The following is a 21568-nucleotide window of genomic DNA, read 5'->3' on the forward strand; positions in this document are numbered from 1 at the left end:
ACTTGATATAAATATGAGTACACATCTATGTTCCTCGTTTACGTATCTATATGTATATAGAAAATCATGAAAGAATATATTTTGAACAGATTTGTTTTTTTTTTTTTTTTGGAACAGATTTTCCTTGAACTATAATTTTAGGTATATTTTTTTTTTGTAACTAACTATAATTTTAGGTTTCTACTTAATGGAATGAAATCACGTGATACATAGAATATACGTACAAACAAATTTTTTAAAAATAAAAAAAATCGTAAACGATATTTGCTTAGATTCAAAGTTATTGTTTCGAAAGATATGGAAGATTTATTTCAAAAGATATGGCTTATAATTAATTGACTTTTAAATGTAGGACATAATTTTTTTCAGGTAAATAAATATATCCGTATTTTGTGGCCAATAAATTATGATATATATATATATATATATATATATATATCTTTTATATCCGATTTTAGTATTCACCATCTTCATCTTCTCCAAATGCTTACTGCGTTTAGTTTATAACATAATATATTTTTTTTACAAAAATAGCAGTGCTCATGTCTAACACTAATTACAACTTAAAAGTTTATTCATTGTTATTCTTTCTTCTAAATTTTAAACAACCCATTATTAAAAGAATATATGAATCGAGCAATTTGTGAATTGACGGAATAAATTACTGCACATCAATGGTTAATGAATTGAGGCACATCATGGTGTAAATGTGAACCTGGCAATACATAGAAGAAACATGTCAAAGGCTAACAACCCAAGAATTTTTTTTTTACAACCCAAGAAACTTGTGGATGCTGTAAATATTAAACGATGTTGTTTATGTTCATAGAAGTCTGTTTAACGCAGATGTGTGGAAAACAGGAAAATGACAAAAACATGAATTAGATGTTGTGCAAATATGACGTGTGTTCGTTTATTTTGTATTGACTAAAACATAATACACGACTTTTGGTGTATATGAATATATACAATACATTTATACATTCACTAACAGTTGTTTATAATATGGGGTTTAACGTAATAATAACATTAATAATACAATTAAATGTAATGAAACTCTAGTGATGGACTGATGGTCCATTTTCTAAAAAATCACACTTGAATCAAGGTTGTGACTTCTGTTTTAATATATAAGATGATTCTCTTTTAATATATAGGGGATGTACAATGAAAGTATATATACATACACTCTTAGCATACATGACCTATTTATTGTGAAGTAAAGTATATACTATTTTCTTTTACCATAGAAGCACCAGTGGTCTAGTGGTAGAATAGTACCCTGCCACGGTACAGACCCGGGTTCGATTCCCGGCTGGCGCATTTTTTAAACTTTGGTTATTTTTTGTTCTTTCAAAGCACTTCCTTTTGGGCCAACGGAATCTTTGAACTAGCTGGAGGCGCCATAATTAAAGTATTGATCTAGTTGGGCACCCACCACCACGGTACCACCCATTCTCTGAATTTGGGCCGTTGGTTAAGACCTCAAAATGCTATAAGTTGGGCGAGGTTCTTCGTTAGGTTCCGGTTTGGGTTTAAAAACTACTTGCATCAATTCAGACATGTTCGTCTTATGTTCAATACCAATAACTGGGCTAAATCTTATAAAAATCCATTTAATATTTATATGAGGAGATCTCGACCCAGAGTCTAAATCAAGCGTTAACATCCACAACCATAATGATCATGATTAAAACCATTGTGAAAAGGATAAATATACGTGTTTTTCAATACAACGATGTTTCTATGATTATTATCCACAGTGGCCAAATTTCTATTTGCATTTAACAATTTCTATCTTTTGGATGCAGTTTAGACATGGCAGATGCACATGTACCCTATAAATGACGCATGAAGGATAAAGCGAGTTGCTTAAACAGAAATTAAACTAATCCTGTAAAATGGTACACAGCTGCAAAAAGGTATTAATTTAATACATGGAACAAGTGTCTCTCAGATGATAATCTTGTTTACAGATACGCTAACGTAAACATACAATCAAAAGTCTCTTTACTATAGACGAATTGGATTCCGGCTATCATCTTACTATAAGAAACTAGGGTCGGCCCGCCCTACGGGCGGGAATTTAATAATAAAAGTTGTTTTATATAAATTTATATTAATTTATGAAGCATTTAAAAATCATGGTAGATTGAAAATTATATTATAAAAAATAATAATGAATAGAATTCTGAGATCATATTGTTATTTTTAATAAACATTTTTGGTTTGGAATTAAAATGACAGTATCATTCGTTATTCTATTCTCTATTTTTAGAGTACAAAATTAGCAAAAATATTTCAGAATACTATGATAATATATATATGTTTTATAATTCGTGAATCTTATATATTAAAACAGAAGTCACAACCTTGATTTATGTGTGATTTTTTTTAAAATGGATCTAATGGACATATTCCTAGAAAGTCATGTTACATTTAATCTCTAATCTTATCATTTAAATTTTAGGTCTACCAGAAATTTTTATTGGGCTATCAATAATTAGATTTAAACAATAGATGATCCACTGGATTTATATATTGTATAAATTAAATAGATATAATTTAATGTTGTAATACTATACCTCCATATGTTAATTATTTAAATATTTATCGATGTTAACTTTTAAAATTATAAAGATTTTTTTAAAATAACAAAAATCATATTATCTAACAATGATTAATATTTACTACTTTGAACCAATGAAAACAAATTTTAAACTATATAGTTTATTTTAAAAATTAAACAAAAACTAAATGTTTAATTATTTACTCGATAATATAAATCTATGAAGCGAAAAGTTTATTTTTTTAAAGACTTTCTAAATTTATGAAATGTTACAATGTTTTTGAATATGACAATAGAATAATATTTTACTAATCTTTATATATATAGTTAGGATTTTAATAATGAAATAGTAATCCGAAAATATATATAGAAGAAGATACAAATACATGTGAAAGTTTGAAACAATCTATTTAATGAAAAAATATACCGTAAGTTTATTATGTTTTAAAAATTGATAGAAACATATGTATTATAATATATATACCAATTAAAAATTGAAAACAAAATATTTATATAAAATAAATGAAAACAAAAATCTGCGCGCTTGCACGGATGGTGATTTAGTTGTTTTTAAGTTACTGCCACGTGGGAACGTGAAAATGAATAGTCCCATGTATGGTGTTGATTTGTATTTTGTATGCATTTGTTTTACCTTTGTGTGTGTCGTGTATCTCGCTACCAATCATATGCCATTATTTTCCCCTTTGCAGTATAAGGGCTTACATTCTAGTCTTGCATTGATCCTTCATATTAGTGTCTGTTTACCAAGCTTTTTTGTTATGTTGGTACAGATTATGTGATCTTCACCCTTTTCGATGTTTTGTTCTGATGGATAGGGAAACGCTTTGACCTTTTTGTTTGCAGTGAAAGTTGTGTTGGCTTTAATTTTGTTTTTCTTATTGATGATAGTGTGTGGGAAATCATATATATATTATGTCTCGAAAAGAATGTATCATATAGACGCAGCTATTACTATTACTACCAGGACTAATAAACACAGAAATACCATGCATCACGATGTCAACCCTGTAAAACGAAAACATATTTGTTTTTCATGGTCTTGTATTATATAACACTGATCCATCAACATCTCTTAGCAATTCTAAGCGCTATTAGCTCTCCAAATCGTCGATTTCAGAAGGAAACTAAGAACAAATCAGAGACGTAAAATGCGGAAGCATAAATTCAGAAACAAACTGGCGCAAACCATTTATGTAACCAATGGCGCAAACTCAAGAGCATATTAATTCAGTGTGTTCTCTAGCCTGAAAATATGAAAGTAGAAATAACAAATCAAAAGACAAAATAGAGAAAACAAACCAACTGTGATAATGAATATAAGAAAGAGTCTCATGTATTCAAGACATAGTTAAGTTAAATACCAAAAAAACAACAACACTGCTATGTTTATTGACAGAATAAAAGTTTTAAATAAAACACTCGTACGTAACACTCTTACGTCATAGGGTGCCAAATGCGAACAGTGCCATCCTCAAAACCTGTGGGTATTATTGGAAGCTCCGGTTGGAAACATACTGCAGATACATTGTGCGTGAGCCCTCCTAGCGTCTGGACACAACTTTTGGTTTCATAGTCCCATTCATGTCAGATTCCTCATCTTCTCTTGGACCTTCCCCTTAAAAATAACAACAAATCAATGATTGGTCAAAAACCAGCATAACAATCAACCTATAAACAAACACTTGATTGACACTTTGTTTTATCAGTTAATCACAATTCTGAGCAAGTACGCACACCATCTGTGAAGAATTTCCTTTTGTCTCAATAGCTTTTCCAACTTGTTTATTCATTCAAAGTTGTACGTTAGTATAACTTGGAAAAAGAACCTAAGATACATAATAACATTAATGTGAGAAGGAGTCACTCACAGTAGCTTTAAACATAGTGGAGGATTTAAATATGGATGAGGTTATAGTTTCAGTAAATTCCGTTTAAGAAATGTTATTCACATCAGAACATTAGTTAATTTTGAAAGACATGTCCCACGCCATAACTCAATTTGTATAAAAACCATTCTACCACCCAAAACGAATATGATACAACCGCCATTGATGTCAATGTCATATACAGACTGACTTTACTGATTTGAGTTTCTGTCAAGGCAAAAGAGAATTTCTTCTATCGATATAAAATTCGTAGAAGAAAGAACATGTTATGGTTTCTCAAGATGATTCTTCTTTAACACACATTCAATCATAATCCGACCATAATCTACGGACTTTTAACTTTCCTCAACCTCAAGTCAAACAGCATGTAATTAAGAGGAGGGTCTAGCCGCAGAAGACCGATCTCTGAACCCAACAACACTTAGTTTCTTACCTGTTCTTTCTGAACCTTTCTTCCCCCTTGCAGCTATCGATCTGGATCCAACCGTCTTTAATATGTTTCTCTTGGGCTTTGTGGATTTTTTCTGGAGGAGATGATGCTCTTCCCGAAGTTGACCCTCTCACTGAAGTAGAATTTCTCACTGGTGTCTTTACACCTGCGATCTTGCAGGTGGAGATGATGATGATCTTGCAAGTCAAGTCCGTGCTTGATATGCGACATCATAATCACTACAAGGTCAATAAGACAATATAATCAAATCATTATCGTTTATATAAACAGATTAACCAAATCTTGTTTTGGTCAGGTCTACAACCTATGCATAGAAGAATGTTATGATCCAGAAAACTTTTACGGCCGCGTGGAGAGATTCCCATTTGATGACAACCATGTCCCAACTCTTAAAATGATCCAACTTTTCTGCGAAAGTGTTCATTCCTGGCTCTCGTTAGATCCCAAAAACATCGCGGTGGTGCACTGCATGGTATTCTACGAATTATAAAGATTCTATCACGTTGTTGAACCATATCAGATTCTAATACAACTTTTGCAGGCAGGAAAAGGCAGAACAGGACTAATGGTGTCAGCATAAATTGAATATAGCATGCTTGAGTGCTTCTCTAATGGCTATGTTCTCACATCGACTTGTCCTTCTCTGCCTTTAGTGCATTGTTATATGGTCTCTCATGTTGCGCCTACAGATACAGTATCAACAAATCTTATTCAGACAAAGTTTTAAACAAACAAAAGAGAGAGATATTAAGACACATAACCTTAAGCTGAGTTCTTCTGTTCTGGAACCAGAACTTTATTTGTCTTGGAGCCAAACCCTATTCTCTGCTAAGTTGGTTCTCTGCTTATCATCTGGATGAGGACACTCCTTGAAACTCCTGCAAGAGATTCAAACCATTATAAGAGTGTATGAATCAAAAAAAAGAGAGAGAGAGAGAGAGAGTACTTGCTTTTCATGACGAAACAAAAGAGACACGAAGCATATCGACCCAAAAAAGCAGAAGCCTAGCCTCCCAAAACCGCAGAAGCCTAGCCTCGACAACGGAGGAGCAGTTGCCGGACTTCAGATTGGAGAAGAAAACCCTAGAATTAGCCATAACACAATCTTTCTGTATGAGATACGAAGCTAAGATGAGATGAAGGAGACGAATACTCAACACTTATTTATACTGAAATCACCGACTTTGAGATCGAAAAAGAGCATTGAAGATGGGGAATCAATGAGATTAAACACGAAATCTTTACTCAAACCGTTTCAGAAGGTAAGAGAAAGAGGAAACAACATAGTCGCCGTCGCACAAAGAGGGAAGAGGACCTCGTTTCTTCTCTGCGTATCAGGAATAGAGACAACAGATACTCTATGGGCCCGACATATCTTCACACTTCACGGCCCAAACACTCAACACGCGACAAAGCCCACAAACGTAGAGAATAAATGAAACGATGCGTTTAGGACACGTGTCGGCTTGTCAGGCATCGACTTTCCACGTGGACAATGCGGGAGAGACTCCAACAATTCTTTATATAATTAGATATCTAACACTACTTGATGGTTGAAAAGCATGTCGTTTTTCTTTATCAAAACAAAACAAAAGTTGAAAGGAATGTTTTCGTTTGCTTATGATTAACTAATAGAAAATCATCTCAAGTGTTTTTTTGCCTGAGAGAAAGTCATCTCAAGTTGCAAGTGTTTAAAGTTTTTAATCAGATCTAAATATCAGTATTATTATGTTCTTATGATCGTCAAAGTTATTCAATTAGTCTCTTCTCCGTCTATTGAAACGTTTCAATACAAGGTTAGTTGAAGAGATTAAAATGTAAGTACAAGAAATTTTTTTTTTGGGGTAAGTACAAGATTTAGTTTGATGAAATTTTTGTTTGGTGGGATTTTAGATCACGACCCATTAGAGCATCTCCAAAAAGACTCTCTATTATAGAGTTTTGCAAACTTTATATTTGAAGTTTCAAGGTGTTTTTCTCCAAAAGGAAAACTTCAAATTCAACTTCAAAACTATTTGTAATTTACATTATGCTCATTATATTTGTCATAATTAATATAAATCCATAAAACTTTTGTAGATAACTAGCACATATATAAAAATATTATGGTAATATTAATTAATAAAATATTACATTAAAATATAAAATTATAAATAGAAATACATAATTAAATATTAAACTACAAGAAAAATACCACATTATTACATAAAATTAGTTTATTAATGCTCTATTTTCGGTTATACAAAATTTGTTTGGACAATATTTTAGAAGTTCCGGAGAAAATTTACTAGACTATTATTGTTGATGTAATATTTAAATTTGTATAACAATTATGTCTTCATGTATATATCTTCTTAAAAAAGTTATTAAGTTTCTTTTGTAATATTATTTTTGTCTAAATCTAGTTTTAAAATATTATAAATCTTATTTTGATTTTTTTAAAAACTTTTATACGTAAAATTTTAATTTATAAAAATAAATTTGAAATATTTAAAATATACAGAAGTTTTAAAGATTAAAACCATGAATGAAAAAATACTTATGAATCCTAAATGTGATGTATAATTAATTATAAGGACCAAGATGCAAATAAAAAGATGAAACTTCAAATTTAGAGTTTTGAGTAGTGAAACTTCATATTTGAAGTTTCACTTCTTAAAACTCTAAATTTGAAGTTATAGAGTTTCTTTTGGAGATGCTCTTACTAAGAGCATCTCCAAAAGACACTCTATAACTTCAAATATGAAGTTTTTTGCTCTCCAAAAAGAAACTTCAAAACTTCAAATTTGAAGTTTTGAGGAGTGAAACTCTATATTTGAAGTTTCACTACTCAAAACTTCAAATTTGAAGTTTCATACTTTTATTTGCATTTTGGTCCCTATAATCACACTTCACCTTTATGATTCATAAATATTTTTTTGTTTATTGTTTTAATCCTTCAAAAAATTATATCTCATCAATATTTTAAATTTTACATATAAAATTAAATAGAACTTTAAAATAAAATTTAAAATATTTAAAGCTAAATTTAGAAAACAATAATATACAAAGAGAAACTTAACAAAAAGATTTAAAAAAATTACATGAAGACATAACTCTATTACACAAATTTAAATATTACAACAACACTAATAGTTATGTAAGTTTGATCCGGAACCTTCAAATTTTCAAATATTGTCTAAATTTTTTTTTTGTAACTAAAGATGGTTGTTGTTGTTGTTTTTATGTCTTTTTCGTACAATTATTTCTTGTTCATATCGAATATATTCACAAGTATTAATATCATTGAAAAAAATTAGTCTTTTAGCAATATTTTATGTTTCTCTTTTACTTTCTTGTTCCAATATAATGTATTAACAAGTATCAATATTACCCGATTTCAACAACTTTTAGCTCGTAATCTACAAAGTAAAAATGTGGAGAGTCATTTTTACTTCGAAATACACTAATGACTAGTAGATCATATACGCATTACGAAAATCATTTTATGAAATAATATGGTATTTTGTTTGAAGTTTAATATTAATTAAGTTATTTTTATTTAAATTTTTATATTTATTAGAACATTTTATTAATTAATATTGTTGTAATATGTTTATATATGTAGTTATTTACAAAAGTTTTATGAATTCAAATTAGTTATGACAAATACAAGGACCATATTATAAAATATAAATAGTTTTGAAACTGAGTTTGAAGTTTTGCTTTTTGAGAAAAACATATTGAAACTTTAAATATAGAGTTTTGGAAACTTCAAAATAGAGTTCTTTTTTGGAGATGCTCTAATAGTAAGTGCTCATTGTTTTACCAAGAAGCCGTGGTCGTACATGGAAAATACGAAGCAGGTGACATAAAGATATACTGTTTAATTTACAGCTACCTCATCTATTATCGTAGCCGTAACTAGGAAGGATACAAGTTAAGTAACTTAAGTTCATAATTTTTTTTTGTTTTCTGAATAATTTCCTACAGATTGACATATTGACATATTGCATTACAAGTTTTTGTTTGTCACTGTATTTCATCTACCTTAGTCTTGATCTTTTCATATTCGTTAAATATGCTAAACAGCTTTCCATATAGCACATAGTTTTGGCATCAAGAAGCAGTAATTGTGACATAATTGATGATACTATTGCAATTAAATAATCTTACATTAGTCTTCGTCTTAATTGGCCCCTTTTCGCCTTCTCCCTTTTCTTTATTAAAGAGCCATTCATGTACTAGATTTAATTTTTGTACCACCTGTGCAGCTGTGATGGAGAATTTGTTGTTTTCTTATTATATAGACACAAAGAAAGTTCTATTTATTTAAGTTTTGATTCTTACCTTTTACACAAAATTCCAGTTACTAAAATATTTATTTTTGATGGTGAGGTTATTATATTATCACATCCAAAATGTATTGAATTTGTATGATCATTGCAAATTGACTTAATTTATTAATATAAATGACACTTTATAGGTAATTTTTGGAAAAGCTTAAGAAATGGAACTTTATCAACAGATTCAACACTTTAATTGTTTTTGGTTGGATATCAGATTGATGGTGGATTGTGATTTAATTATCGTTTCTTTACAAAGACAAATAAAATATCTACAGATTTTTTGGATTAGTGTTTAAGAATTTTAATTTTAGATGGGAATCTCCCATCAGTCCTAATGATGGGAGACAAACGAATTTATGAAAAAGATATTCCAACTTTGATTCCTTCTTATCCCACTCTTCCTTAATTCATCTTTTAATTCCACGAATATGAGTTCTAAAACGTAAATTAATAGTTTAAATCTCTCTCAGTCTTTACTCTGTTAAAGCTAAGAGCAGAAAACAAGACTTGAGTCGATTGAGTGTGTATCATATGTTGATATTGTGTTGGCTATTTTTTGTGAACTTATGATATTTAGAATTAGCGGACAACAATGAATAAATAGTCTGCCGAAGAACTTCTAAAAAAAATAAGTATGCGGAAGAACAGAAGGAGCCTATAAGTCTGAGACTACTTATATTACTAAATGATAATGTTATTGCTCGTCGAAAATTTCCCTTCGCGTTTTATAAGGGTTGCTACTGGATTTTACATGTTTTATGTTTCTTCTTATCGATTGCATGTTGGATTACTGAACTCAGCTTTCTCTTTGTATACAAAAATTATAAAACTAGAGTTTAATAGTAGCAAAATATATAAACGGCGAGGTTTTTAAAACAAAACTACGGTTAGTAACTAGTTTGTCACATTTTCATATATTTACGTATCATTTATATACTAAAGCACAAGTCACTTAACAAATCAAATTTTGACAAATGGAAAATACTTTGAAAAAAATTAATAAAACAATTTTCAAACAATTTAGCAAATATGTATCACAATAATCCATCCACGTTCAAACTCACTTGACACGATTTCAAACTGTTTTCCTCTTTTATAAATTTACTCTCAGTTTCTTTTTCTTTTTTTTTCTATCTTCTCCAGCAAAACAAAAAATCTTTTCAGTCCTCTTAAAATTTCAATTTTCACGTCAGGTTTCTTCGTGCCTTCTTTTTTTTCTGTACCAATTTAATTTTTTTATTCTTCATCTAGACTAATACTTAAAAGTCTATTAGTGACAATCTTTAGATTGATACCGTGGAATTGCGGTAAGCAATTGATAACTGGTACAGTAATTTTGAAGAGAATCAATTTTAGATCACTATGGCATATCTAACTTAGTTTCTTCTATCTATTGATTCACAGCCTCTGGAAGTCACGGTTTGGAGAGATAGAATGAAGCGAAGCATAAGCAAATTTTATTCTTGTGAAGGAAATTATAACTACACTCACGGCCAGTGATCTTCCGGTTGAATCAAAGATCATAAGGTTTTGGCCTGACAAAAGATTTTGCATGTTTTGCATGTTTTTCATTCTTTACTATTTTTCTCTTTGATGTGTTGACTTTTTTGTAACATTTTTGATGTTTTATTTCTTGAATCAATTATTTTTCAGTATTCACTACTGCAATTGAGTTTGAATGTAAAGCTATTGCTGAAAGTATCGTGAAGCTTGCAGTTACGAATCCAAAAGTGAGTTTACTTTATTTAATTGTGGCTAGAGAATTCTTTTAATTTATAAAAGGTAAACTAAAGTTTAAAATTATAATTTTATAAATTCATCAACCTATGAAAATAAAGTAATGTGGGTTAATTTTGTTTAGATGTGTGTTTTTTCAAAAAGATGTTAGGTAAATTAGCATTTTCTGATCAAATTAGGTAAATTCACATAAAATGTCAATTTTAAACTATAAAGATTTGGACCTATCAAAAAACTATAAAAACTAAGACCTTTCAGAAAACAATAAAAATTAGTTAGTAAATTTATTAGGTTCATCATATCTAAATTTACATTAAATTAAATTAAGTATTTTTATTCTATTTGAAATCATCAAATATTTTATTTCAAGTATATTTTATATATATTTTCTTTATTTTGAATTTTTTTACAAAACAGAAAATTGACCTGTGCGTAGCACAGGTGGTAATACTAGTAATATAGTATTTTAATAAATTTAGACCTCGACTTTTATCATGGAACTCTTCTCTCTCTGTTTAGGTTTATTAGGTTAGCGTTATTGTAAAAAGAAAAAGAAAGATTAGCGTTATTGTAAAAAGAAAAGGAAAGGTTATCTTGTTGGTATTTATATATCCATCACATATGATTTTATTCATAAAGACGTATTTGTGTTAGAGAAAAATCTTAAACTAGAAATATGGAGAAATCAGGGGCATGCACAAAACCAGGGGCGGATGTAGAAAAAAAATTTGTAAGGGGCAAAACTAAATATATTCATAGAACTAAGGATAGTTTTCTTAAAAACATGGGGGCATACTGAAAAATAGTCAGTATTTTACAAAGAATTTTTAAAATGAGTTAGGGACAGATGACTCCATGTTACTCCACGTGGCGGAGCCACTGCACACAACAATTAACATAATTATAGCACTTTAATTTATGATGGTATAAGTGTATGATACCTAACCTTTAGTTGTGTTTCAAAACAAAAACCTAACCTTCAGCCTTTTGTAGTATTAGACCTAATAGTGTGTATGATTTTTAGCAATTAATTACCTGTTTCAATTTGCTTGTCAAATACACAACTGATCAATACGAGAAATTTAATGGCCATTTTACAAGTGCTCTTAACGTATTCGTAATTATTAAGGCATATAGATCGGAAACCATCCTTTTCAAAAGCTATGATAAATCAACGTTTGTATTTTTTTTTTGAACACAAATCAACGTTTGTATATAATTCAAATTCAACCACACAAGTTAAAAATATGATGAAACGATAGTTCCATTTACCTTTCTCTCCTTGGTCTCTTGGGATCCACTCCTAGTCAGGACTCTCTATCTCTCGTACAAATAGAATATCTATAATATTAAAAGAGAAACAGTCCAAAAAAATCTACTTATGAAAGGTTGTTGGATCTATTCACTAGACTTAATTATTTTTTGATCTCACCATATATTTCTCTAACTATACACTAATCAATTACCTTATATTTTTCTAACTATAAAATAACCAATGTTATTATTTAATACTCAACTGACTATAATACACCAAAGATTTATACATCAATATTATTAATTCAGAATCATTGATATATTTTACTCCTATTTTTCTTTGGAATATTACTTTTGTGCCACTAAACCTATTAAAAAAAACAGATTATTTTATAACTGATTTAATAATCACACAACCCAGGAGTTACTATAAAAACATTTAGATTTATTGGTAATTAAAGTCTAAACAATAACATACTTTTAATTCATATTAAATGTTTTATGACCCAAACTAACATAAAAACATGATGCAAATACGGTTAACAGAAATTTAAAAACATGATACCATTCGACGGTCAAAACATATTAACTTCCAATTACGATTAGAGAAATACTTCACAGTACAACAGCAAGCTTAATTATATTTCAAAATGATAGTTTTTTCTTTGAAAACCTTCCTAGGTTATTTTTGTGATGAAAATCTTTTACAACTGGATTTATTAAGAGAAAGGGTTTTGTATAAATATTTTCTCAGGAAATTATAGCATTTTTAGAATGTTCTTATGTTTAAATAAAATATATTATTTATTTTTAACATTTATAGGTAACTCAACTATACTCAACTTAATAATAATTTTATTTCTAAAACTCAAAAATTTAATCTTAATATAGTCATTATAAAACTTATAAACTAGAATGTATAACATAAAAAAGTAGTTTATTCAATTTTATATCTTAGTAAAATTTAAATGAGAAATTTAATCAAATTTTGAAAAATATTATCATGTTATTTTAGATTTTTACCATGTTATCTGGTATAGATTCACGAGTTAATATGAGTTTTAGATTTTAAAGAATTTTAAATAATGGATTTTTATTAAATTGAAACTAAATTATATATGGTGACTGCGTTTACTGGTTTGACTGTGGATACCACTTATTGGTGTTTTGGTTCCTTTTAGTGGAAAATTAGACTGAATGTTGAGGACTTATTAAGATATTTTTTTAATATTTGAAAAAAAATGTTTGAGTAATTTGTTTTTATTGGATAATTCATCTTATAAATAGTATATTTAAGATATTTGGTTATTTAGAAATTACATATAATTAATATTTGTAGGTATATTATTGGTATTTTAAAATTCAGGTATCTATTTATCTTGGTTCTAGAGATATATGATATGTTCGGTTATTTATAAATTTTGGTTCAAGTTTGGTTTTATTTTTTCAATTTGGTACGGGTTGATTATTTGGTTCCGAGTAATATGGTCAAACTTATAAACTATCTTATATAAAAAATTTTATTAAAAAATATTAAATTCAAAAACTAAACCCCGCGTTTTTTAAGCGCGGGTCAAAATCTAGTTAATGGTTAATATAACTGATGATGGTGACAAAATATTGATATATAGTAGTATATGTTGCACATGTTCAATCTCTGATGTACTTCTAAGTTCTAATGCTAATGAAATGTATACATTTCCTAATTAGTAATTAGATATTTGAATCTAGACAATGATAAAGATTGGTACACTGGTAATGCGAATGTGTAAATTTCGTGGAGGAACTAACTTAACTTTACGTAATTGATGTACAAATATCAAAAACATATGCTTGATTGTAATCACACACGATAGCACAAAACTATATAGAGATAAAACATGCGACAGCTTTTACCAGCATTTATTCAATATTAACATACATTTTTTTAACTCTCATTTTATACACCAGAAACATGTGTCTGCGTCGGTTGTAGTCATATTGACGTGTATACGCAAAACGAGTAAAATATTATGATATTAAATATTTGTATCCATGTTGTATAGTATTATAAAGACCGCCGCTTAGAGCATCTCTAAAAAATAGTCTATATTTTAAAATTTGCAAAACTCTATATTTAAAATTTTAAAATGTTCTTCTCCAAATGTCAAATTTCAAAATTAACTCAAAATTATTTGTGTTTTACTTTATGGTCTTTATATTTATGATGATTAATATAAATCCATAAAATTTTATAACTAACTAACACATATACAAAATATATTACATAAATATTAATTAATAAAATTGTACACTAAAATATAAAATTATAAATAAAAATACGTAATTAAATATTATGAAAAATATCACATTATTCCATAAAATTATTTCCGTAATATTTCATCTTCAGTTACGAAAAAATTGTTTGGATAATATTTTGAAGATTTTAAAGGTTCAGTAGCAAACTTGTTAGACTATTAGTGTTGTTGTAATATTTAAATTTGTGTAGCAGATATGTCTACATGTACCTTTTAAAAAAAAATATTAAGATTTTTTTTGTAATATTCTTGTTGTCTAATTTTAGTTTTATAATATTATAAATTTTATTTAAATATATGTGTAAAACTTGAATTAAAAACAAAAAAAATGAAATATTTCTGAGATATAAAAATTTTAAGGATTAAAACGGTACACGAAAAAATATTTAAGAATTATAAAATGTTGTATAATTAATTGTAAAGACTAAAATGCAAATAAAAAGATGAAACTTCAAATTTTAAGTTTTAAGTACTGAATATTTCACTCTTTAAACTTCGAATTTTAAGTTTTGAACTTTTTTTTTGGAGAACAAAAAATTATATATTTGAAATTGTAGAATTTATTTTGAAGATGCTTTCAGTTAAGTCAGTTTTAGGAGACAACAAGTTAGCCTGGTACACTGGATATAAGAATACAATAGTATTATCATGGTAACAACCATATATCTCGAACACATATATGCAAGTCTGTCTACCAAAAAATAAGATATCAAAGAACACCTCTGGATGGTTCCAATAAAACAAAATAATTCAATAAAGTAAAGAACCCACCAATGGGCGAAAAAACCAGTTGAGAGTCCGGTGCCCATCGACTTGAGAATGAATGACGACATGCTTCCAACATCTGTATAAGGGAATTAATTGCTAAACGAGTTTACTCTTGTTTTTGTGTATCTGGGATTAGCACATAACCATATATACTCATACCAATGTGCCTGTACACAGTTTTATACATGTTCAAGAAAAATAGTAAACTGATTTTCAAAAAATAGTTCAGTTATATTTTTGTTATCCAACATGTTTAACCACTGGTACCAAAGGCTATACGTTATTCAGATTTTCACTAGATTTACGTATATTACAATATTAAAAAAATCAGACATAAGTTGTACCGACCAATTGATTAAGAAACGACGATATGCATGATTACATTATTTGCACATTTCACATCTACTTTGTCAGTGTACTAGAACAACAACAAATGTTCTAACTGTTTAGTGTTTACCTTGCCTCGATGAGCTGGTCCACATGCTGCTACGTACGTGACCCTTATTCAAGAATATTCCGAGCCTCCCCAAATCCTTCTTGAAAAATTGCGGAATATTCTACTTAAGCCAAATCATTTTTCCTTTTTCTTTGTTTAACCTCTCGTATGATATGATCTGTTCAGACTGTTCAACATTTTCATGTGAATGATCAGAGAAAACATCTGTCTAGAACTAAAAATTAAATATCAAACTCTGCCTAGCTAGAGTTTTATAGACTTCTTAATGTATATAGAAAATTTGATTTAACTCTATTACCACATTTGCCAATTAATCCTTCCTGCCAAACTTAAGAAGATACCATTTGTTGTGTAACAATAATACGCTTAACGTGTTTTATTATCTGACAACCGATTAAGCATATTCGACATATCCAAAAGTATCTTTAGTCAGTTAAATCATTGTAGTATATGCGAAAAAAGGTTCCGGACATGCAGATGCATTAGTTAGATCAAAATATTGTTTTCTTTCTGTAAATATAGTAAAGCATATACTGATATACACTACATGATACAAGATTGGAATAACTTTGATTACCAAAAAAACAACTTGGAAATTCTTTTTCAAACAAGAAAACTTGGAAACTAAAAAAAATTATATTTGTAAATGTACATTCACGCTAAATTTTGTATACATTAATTTTAGTGAATTTTGTCAAATAAAAATTAGAAAACAGGATCAAATTGAAATGGATAATTATATGTTCCTAATAACTTTTCTAAAACCGGCATGTTTCCTAATATAAGTTCTAACTTTCAGCCAATTTTCTCAATTCACTTTTTTTTGGTGGCTGGACAAGGAGGCTCCATGTAAGCAGCTGGGATAAGACGTTTAGGACAAAAGAACACGTATATGGCTATCCTCCACGTAGATGTCTTTGTCTTTGTCTGATTTCTGGCACGTGGGTCCCGTTTTCCAAGATCAGGATGGTTTCTACCGAGCGCTTTCCAATAATTTAATAATTGTACTTTTTACGCATTGCAATAGATTTACATCTGAGTTTTACGGAGAAAAGTGGAGAATGGACAATGGATATAAACTGATATCCTAACGTGTTTTCTAATCATATATCATCACTATAATAATTTTAAATATATATTATATTTTCTATTAAACTGATTATTAAACTGATTAGTCGTATACAGAAAGAATATTTTCAATTATTTCTTTAAAAACTACAAATTACCTAATATAGTTAACATATATATAACAATTAATGATTGTAAATAATATATATTTGATAACAATTTTTGTATTTTTTTAATTTATATTATTAAAAAATTAAACAATCAAATTAACCATATAATAAAATTTAGATTTTTTCTTATATGTTATATTTAGATTTTTTTTGTAAACGACTATAAACTTTTAAAAATGGTAAAAAATCCACATGAAAATTTTGTGATCAATAGTTTAACTTTTTTTGGTTCAAGAAAAATATAAATGATTACAAATCCTATAAATATGAAGTCTCATTAATAAATATTTTTATATATATATATATATACATCAATATCATTTAAATTAAATTAAATACTATATAAAAATATAAAAATATGTTAATTTCAAAATTGCCATTGAAAAATTATTGAGATCTTAATATTTTAATTTTAAAATTTATATCCAAAAATTTAACATAAAAACTTTTGTGATTAACTGTTTAAATTTTGTTACAGAAAATATGTCAATATTAATAAAATCATATGAGTAGGAAGTGTCAATATTTAAATATTCTATATATATTTATGTCAACATCACTAAAGTTTAATTATATACCATATAAAGTAAATAAAATGATTACTTTGATCTATTTACTTAAAAAATGATTGTAAATAAACAAAAAGTATTAGTTTTGATTTATGTGCTTACTCTAAAGTATATACGTTTATGTATAAAATTATTTTTTAAATATGTAGTATCTAATATGTTATTTGATCCTGACAATCCTAGAAATGCACTATTTCTTGAAACCGAAAAGATTTTTAATATTGGAAGCACTATATATATTATTTCATTCGGATTTAATAATTTAGTCTTGATTTTTATTCTTAAAATCATTTTTGTGAAATATCATCATAAAATTCCAATCATATCCTTTTGAGTTTGTTCAAAGAATGAGAGATTGATCATTCGTCTGATATTTTTTTTTCCTAATACCCTATCTAGCTATTATAATTTTAAAAATGAGAGATTTGAAATATTTATTATATTTTTTTCTGGTTTCATTTAATAAAACAAATAGTTATTAATTTATACATAATTTACATATATTAGAATGGTAAAATATTATATATATATTTTTATCGTGTATAACTCTTAAGTAACTAAACCTGAAAAACATAGGTTAATAAAATAAGTATTTTATTTTATTGTTCTAGAATTAGATGATTTTTAGACTGAATTAGTGAATATATACTAGACAAACATTTATATTTTGAGTATGCACTTATATTTTATAACAACTTGATATATTAGATTTGAACATTAATATGTGAATAGAGTTTGCCGGTGATTTTCTTAAAAATTATGATTTTTAGATATGTATTTGGAGTGAAACTAATTTTTACAGATGCTCATCTTTTTAAATACACACTTATGTAATTCATCGAGTTCACAAAGTAGTTAAAAAAAACTCATAGCAGTGAAAAATAAATGAGAATGAAAGCACAATTTTATAGAGATTGAAAATGTTAATAGTAAACAAATCGAGAGCATAAAACCTAATCATCTTTTGTAATTTTACAATCGATGTTGCATATCTGATTTTGGTGATTTGTGTGAGCCATAAAACTTAATTTTCTTTTGTGCATCTAAAATTTTAAAAATAAGTAAATTGAATTGTAATATGTTAACTCTTCAACAACGATGATACATTTAAAATACTAATATTTGTGTCGTTATTTTACAATCGATGAAAATTGTAGTGTTGCAAAATGTTAAAACAGTCGGTGAACAAACATAAGCTTAAAAGAACATGTGCGGTTATCATCTGGTATTATAGTATCTTCTAAGACGTGTTAGTTAGTTGTTAATGCATTAAGCCAATGACTTATAGCATCGTAAAAATCGTTATAATTATCTAGAATCAAACTCGACACGCTTTATCTATTTTCAGTTAATCTGACTACAGTTAGGTTAAGAAAAATAGAAGTATATCGAAAAATCCATTAACAAATGGATTTTAATACTAATTTTCGTCTATTTCTAAAAAAGTACCGACTTAATTTAACAACAGATAATAGTTTTATTAAAAAGTAATAATAATTGAAACGTTTACATTATTAGGGATTGAGTATATCCGAATCTGTAATGCGGAGTTCTCGTGGTTGGACCATGCTGACATAGGAACTAGCTGTCTTTAGCCATTAGATCCACTTTTCACCCAATCATTATACGACACGTCAGCTTCTTACAAAAAACAACATAGCATTCGAAGCACTAGTTCGCGGCGCCTTGTAGCTGCTTCTCCAACCCCTTGGGTAGGTCCCATCATTTAACCGGGTCCCACATAGGCTTCAGTACTATATATATCCTTCATGTTTAATCCTATTTTTCTTCACACCAAAAAGAAACAAAAGGAACAATTAGAGAAAATAAAACATTTTTCATCTTTCTCTCCCTCTCTCTATCTCTCTTCTTCCTTAAAGCAATGGATCGTCAAGATTCCGATGACATAATGAAGTTTCTCGACGGCATGGCTAGCTCCGACGATGTTTTATTTGGTTTCCTCGACGGAGGAAACCATTCACCGGAGGTTTACCCTGACACCGGTAGCTTCGCCGCCGGTGAAGATTCCGATGCAGAAAACGATGCAGCCGGTTGCAATTCCGAAGAGAACAAAACCTTTTGGCTTGAACAAGAACAACTTCTCCAGGTAATTTTTATATTAGTTATAAACTCTAAAATTATTCTCTCTTCTTTGATAGACGTTACATTTTTTTTACGTGGGATATCATTAATTTTGTTTTGGTAAAAATCTGTAATATGTAGGCGACACTGTATAGGACAAGTTCAATTGAGACAAAGATTCGACAAGCAGCGAAACAAGCGTTGAAAGAAGTGAGATCAGAAGGCACGCAATGTGTCTGCCGGAAACCCGTGCCCGGCGGTTGCCGTAGCTGTTTACGCGGCGAAGTGGCTCGCCGTCTCCGAGAGGCCGGCTATGATTGCGTCAGCTGTAAATCCAAATGGAGAAGCAATCATGAAATCCCTGCAGGTATAACAAATTAATCCCATTTTAAGTTAATTTTGAAATTATCCATAACATAGTTTACTAATGAAGATGATTCGTGAAAAAAAACACGTCAACGGAGTTGGCTAGATAATCTAAATATATACTATAATGTATGAAGCAAGTTGTCAATATTTTAATAGTTGGACTAACCATGATGTTTATTTATTGAAAACATTAGGTGAGCATGAATATTTGGAAATTGTGGACCAATCGGGATCGAAGAAAGTCGAGATCCGTGTGGTGATCGAGCTATCTTTCAGGGCTGAGTTTGAGATGGCGAGGGGTAGTGAGGAGTACAAGCGAGTCGTTGGAATATTACCTGAAGTGTACGTGGGGAAAACAGAGAGGCTAAGAACACTAATAAAAATATTGTGCATGGCTGCGAAAAAGTGCATGAAAGACAAGAAAATGCACATGGGTCCTTGGAGAAAACACAAGTATATGCAAGCCAAATGGCTCGGTACCTGCGAGAGAAAATCTATGAGGCTGGTTGCTGAGACTAAGACGGAGACTGAGGAGGAGGATATCATTGCCAAAGCTAAACAGAGAGTTTCTATGCTGAATTATGGTATTTTTGAAAACGTATCCGCCGGAATGGGCCGTCCGGCCGCCGTAGCGGTCGTGTGATTATATATAAGACGTACGGTATGATAAATAAGTTAGGGGGAGATTAAGTGAAATGAGTTTTGTATTGAGAGTTTGCGTGGAATTGTCTGACCGATGATTTAGTGTGCCCAAACAGGGCAACTTCTTGAACCCATTGTATACACACCGTTATATTAATTAAAAAAAAAATCTACTGTTTACATAAAAATGATATCATCGTATGTTCATTTGATTGTAGTCTATAGTCAACACGGCTTTGTAGGAGTCACTTTGGAACATGTACAAAACGTGAATAAAATAAAGTAACGATAAATAAAAACACATGAGCTCTGACCAGTAAACATTTCGGCAGAACAAGTGGAGTTAGAAGCAACTAAACAAAAACCAAAGAAAAAGAATTTATTAAGCACTTGGATATAGAGACATCCGAAACACAATCACTGCCAGACAGCACAAGAGGATATTTTTAGGCCTAATGCCTCTGTGGATTAGATGAACTTCTATCCGATCCACCATCTGCTGACTTTCTTGTTTAATATTTAATTTTTGCTAAGAAACCAGTTTGCAAGAGTCTTTACTGGCTAAAGACAAACATTTCATTTAAATTTAACCAGATCTTGATCCGCGCTTTGCAAGCGCAAAATATTTTATGATAAATTTTTTTATTAATAACTTAAAAATATTTTGTTAATTTATAAGAATTTTATGTATTTATATCAGTGATTTTAAATTCGAACCGAACGTGCAGTCAAACCGGTTAATCCGGTGATCCGATAATTCTATTTAGGTTTTTAAAATATCCATATTTAAAAAAAAATCTCCAAAATCCGAGACTAACCGATTGAACCGATAGATGACCGATATGTAATCCAATTAGATTGTTATAGTTTCATAATTTGTCACCTTTTAATCCAAAATAA

General features: G+C 29.1%; 1 protein-coding gene, 2 long non-coding RNA genes and 1 other non-coding gene across 6 annotated transcripts; 2 read left to right on the top strand and 2 right to left on the bottom strand.

The window, feature by feature from the left end:
- Positions 1–1252: 1252 nt before the first annotated feature.
- Positions 1253–1323, top strand: TRNAG-GCC. Its single transcript has one exon. It is a non-coding gene; the product is annotated as a tRNA-Gly (tRNA).
- A 3182-nt stretch (positions 1324–4505) lies between these two features.
- LOC103868057 lies at positions 4506–7014 on the bottom strand. 3 transcript variants are annotated; one of them, XR_004451066.1, is made up of 6 exons: positions 6086–7014; positions 5874–6010; positions 5689–5805; positions 5555–5610; positions 5232–5392; positions 4506–5145 (listed from the first exon to the last, which is right to left on the bottom strand). It is a non-coding gene; the product is annotated as an uncharacterized LOC103868057 (long non-coding RNA). The 3 variants fall into 3 exon arrangements; XR_004451069.1 differs by having other exon boundaries at positions 4581–5392; positions 5874–5988; positions 6086–7002; XR_004451065.1 differs by having other exon boundaries at positions 4581–5392; positions 6086–6995.
- Positions 7015–8203: 1189 nt separating this feature from the next.
- Positions 8204–17152, bottom strand: LOC117128241. Its single transcript, XR_004451495.1, has 2 exons — positions 15769–17152; positions 8204–15478 (listed from the first exon to the last, which is right to left on the bottom strand). It is a non-coding gene; the product is annotated as an uncharacterized LOC117128241 (long non-coding RNA).
- Positions 17153–19358: 2206 nt separating this feature from the next.
- On the top strand, positions 19359–20946 carry LOC103868065. The gene is made up of 3 exons (XM_009146159.2): positions 19359–19682; positions 19799–20024; positions 20221–20946. The coding sequence occupies exons 1-3, from the start codon at positions 19458–19460 to the stop codon at positions 20667–20669; spliced, it is 900 nt and encodes a 299-aa protein (XP_009144407.1). The 5' UTR covers positions 19359–19457; the 3' UTR covers positions 20670–20946.
- Positions 20947–21568: the final 622 nt, after the last annotated feature.

The sequence above is a fragment of the Brassica rapa genome, chromosome A01, assembly GCF_000309985.2.
Source record: "Brassica rapa cultivar Chiifu-401-42 chromosome A01, CAAS_Brap_v3.01, whole genome shotgun sequence".
NCBI classification, from domain to species: domain Eukaryota; kingdom Viridiplantae; phylum Streptophyta; class Magnoliopsida; order Brassicales; family Brassicaceae; genus Brassica; species Brassica rapa.

Excerpts from the sequence above, each read along its gene's own strand:
- LOC103868065 (XM_009146159.2), top strand. The coding sequence starts at position 19,458 with ATGGATCGTCAAGATTCCGATGACATAATGAAGTTTCTCGACGGCATG. Across the intron at positions 19,683-19,798 it reads AACAAGAACAACTTCTCCAG|GCGACACTGTATAGGACAAG; the intron begins GTAATTTTTATA and ends TGTAATATGTAG. Across the intron at positions 20,025-20,220 it reads CAATCATGAAATCCCTGCAG|GTGAGCATGAATATTTGGAA; the intron begins GTATAACAAATT and ends TGAAAACATTAG.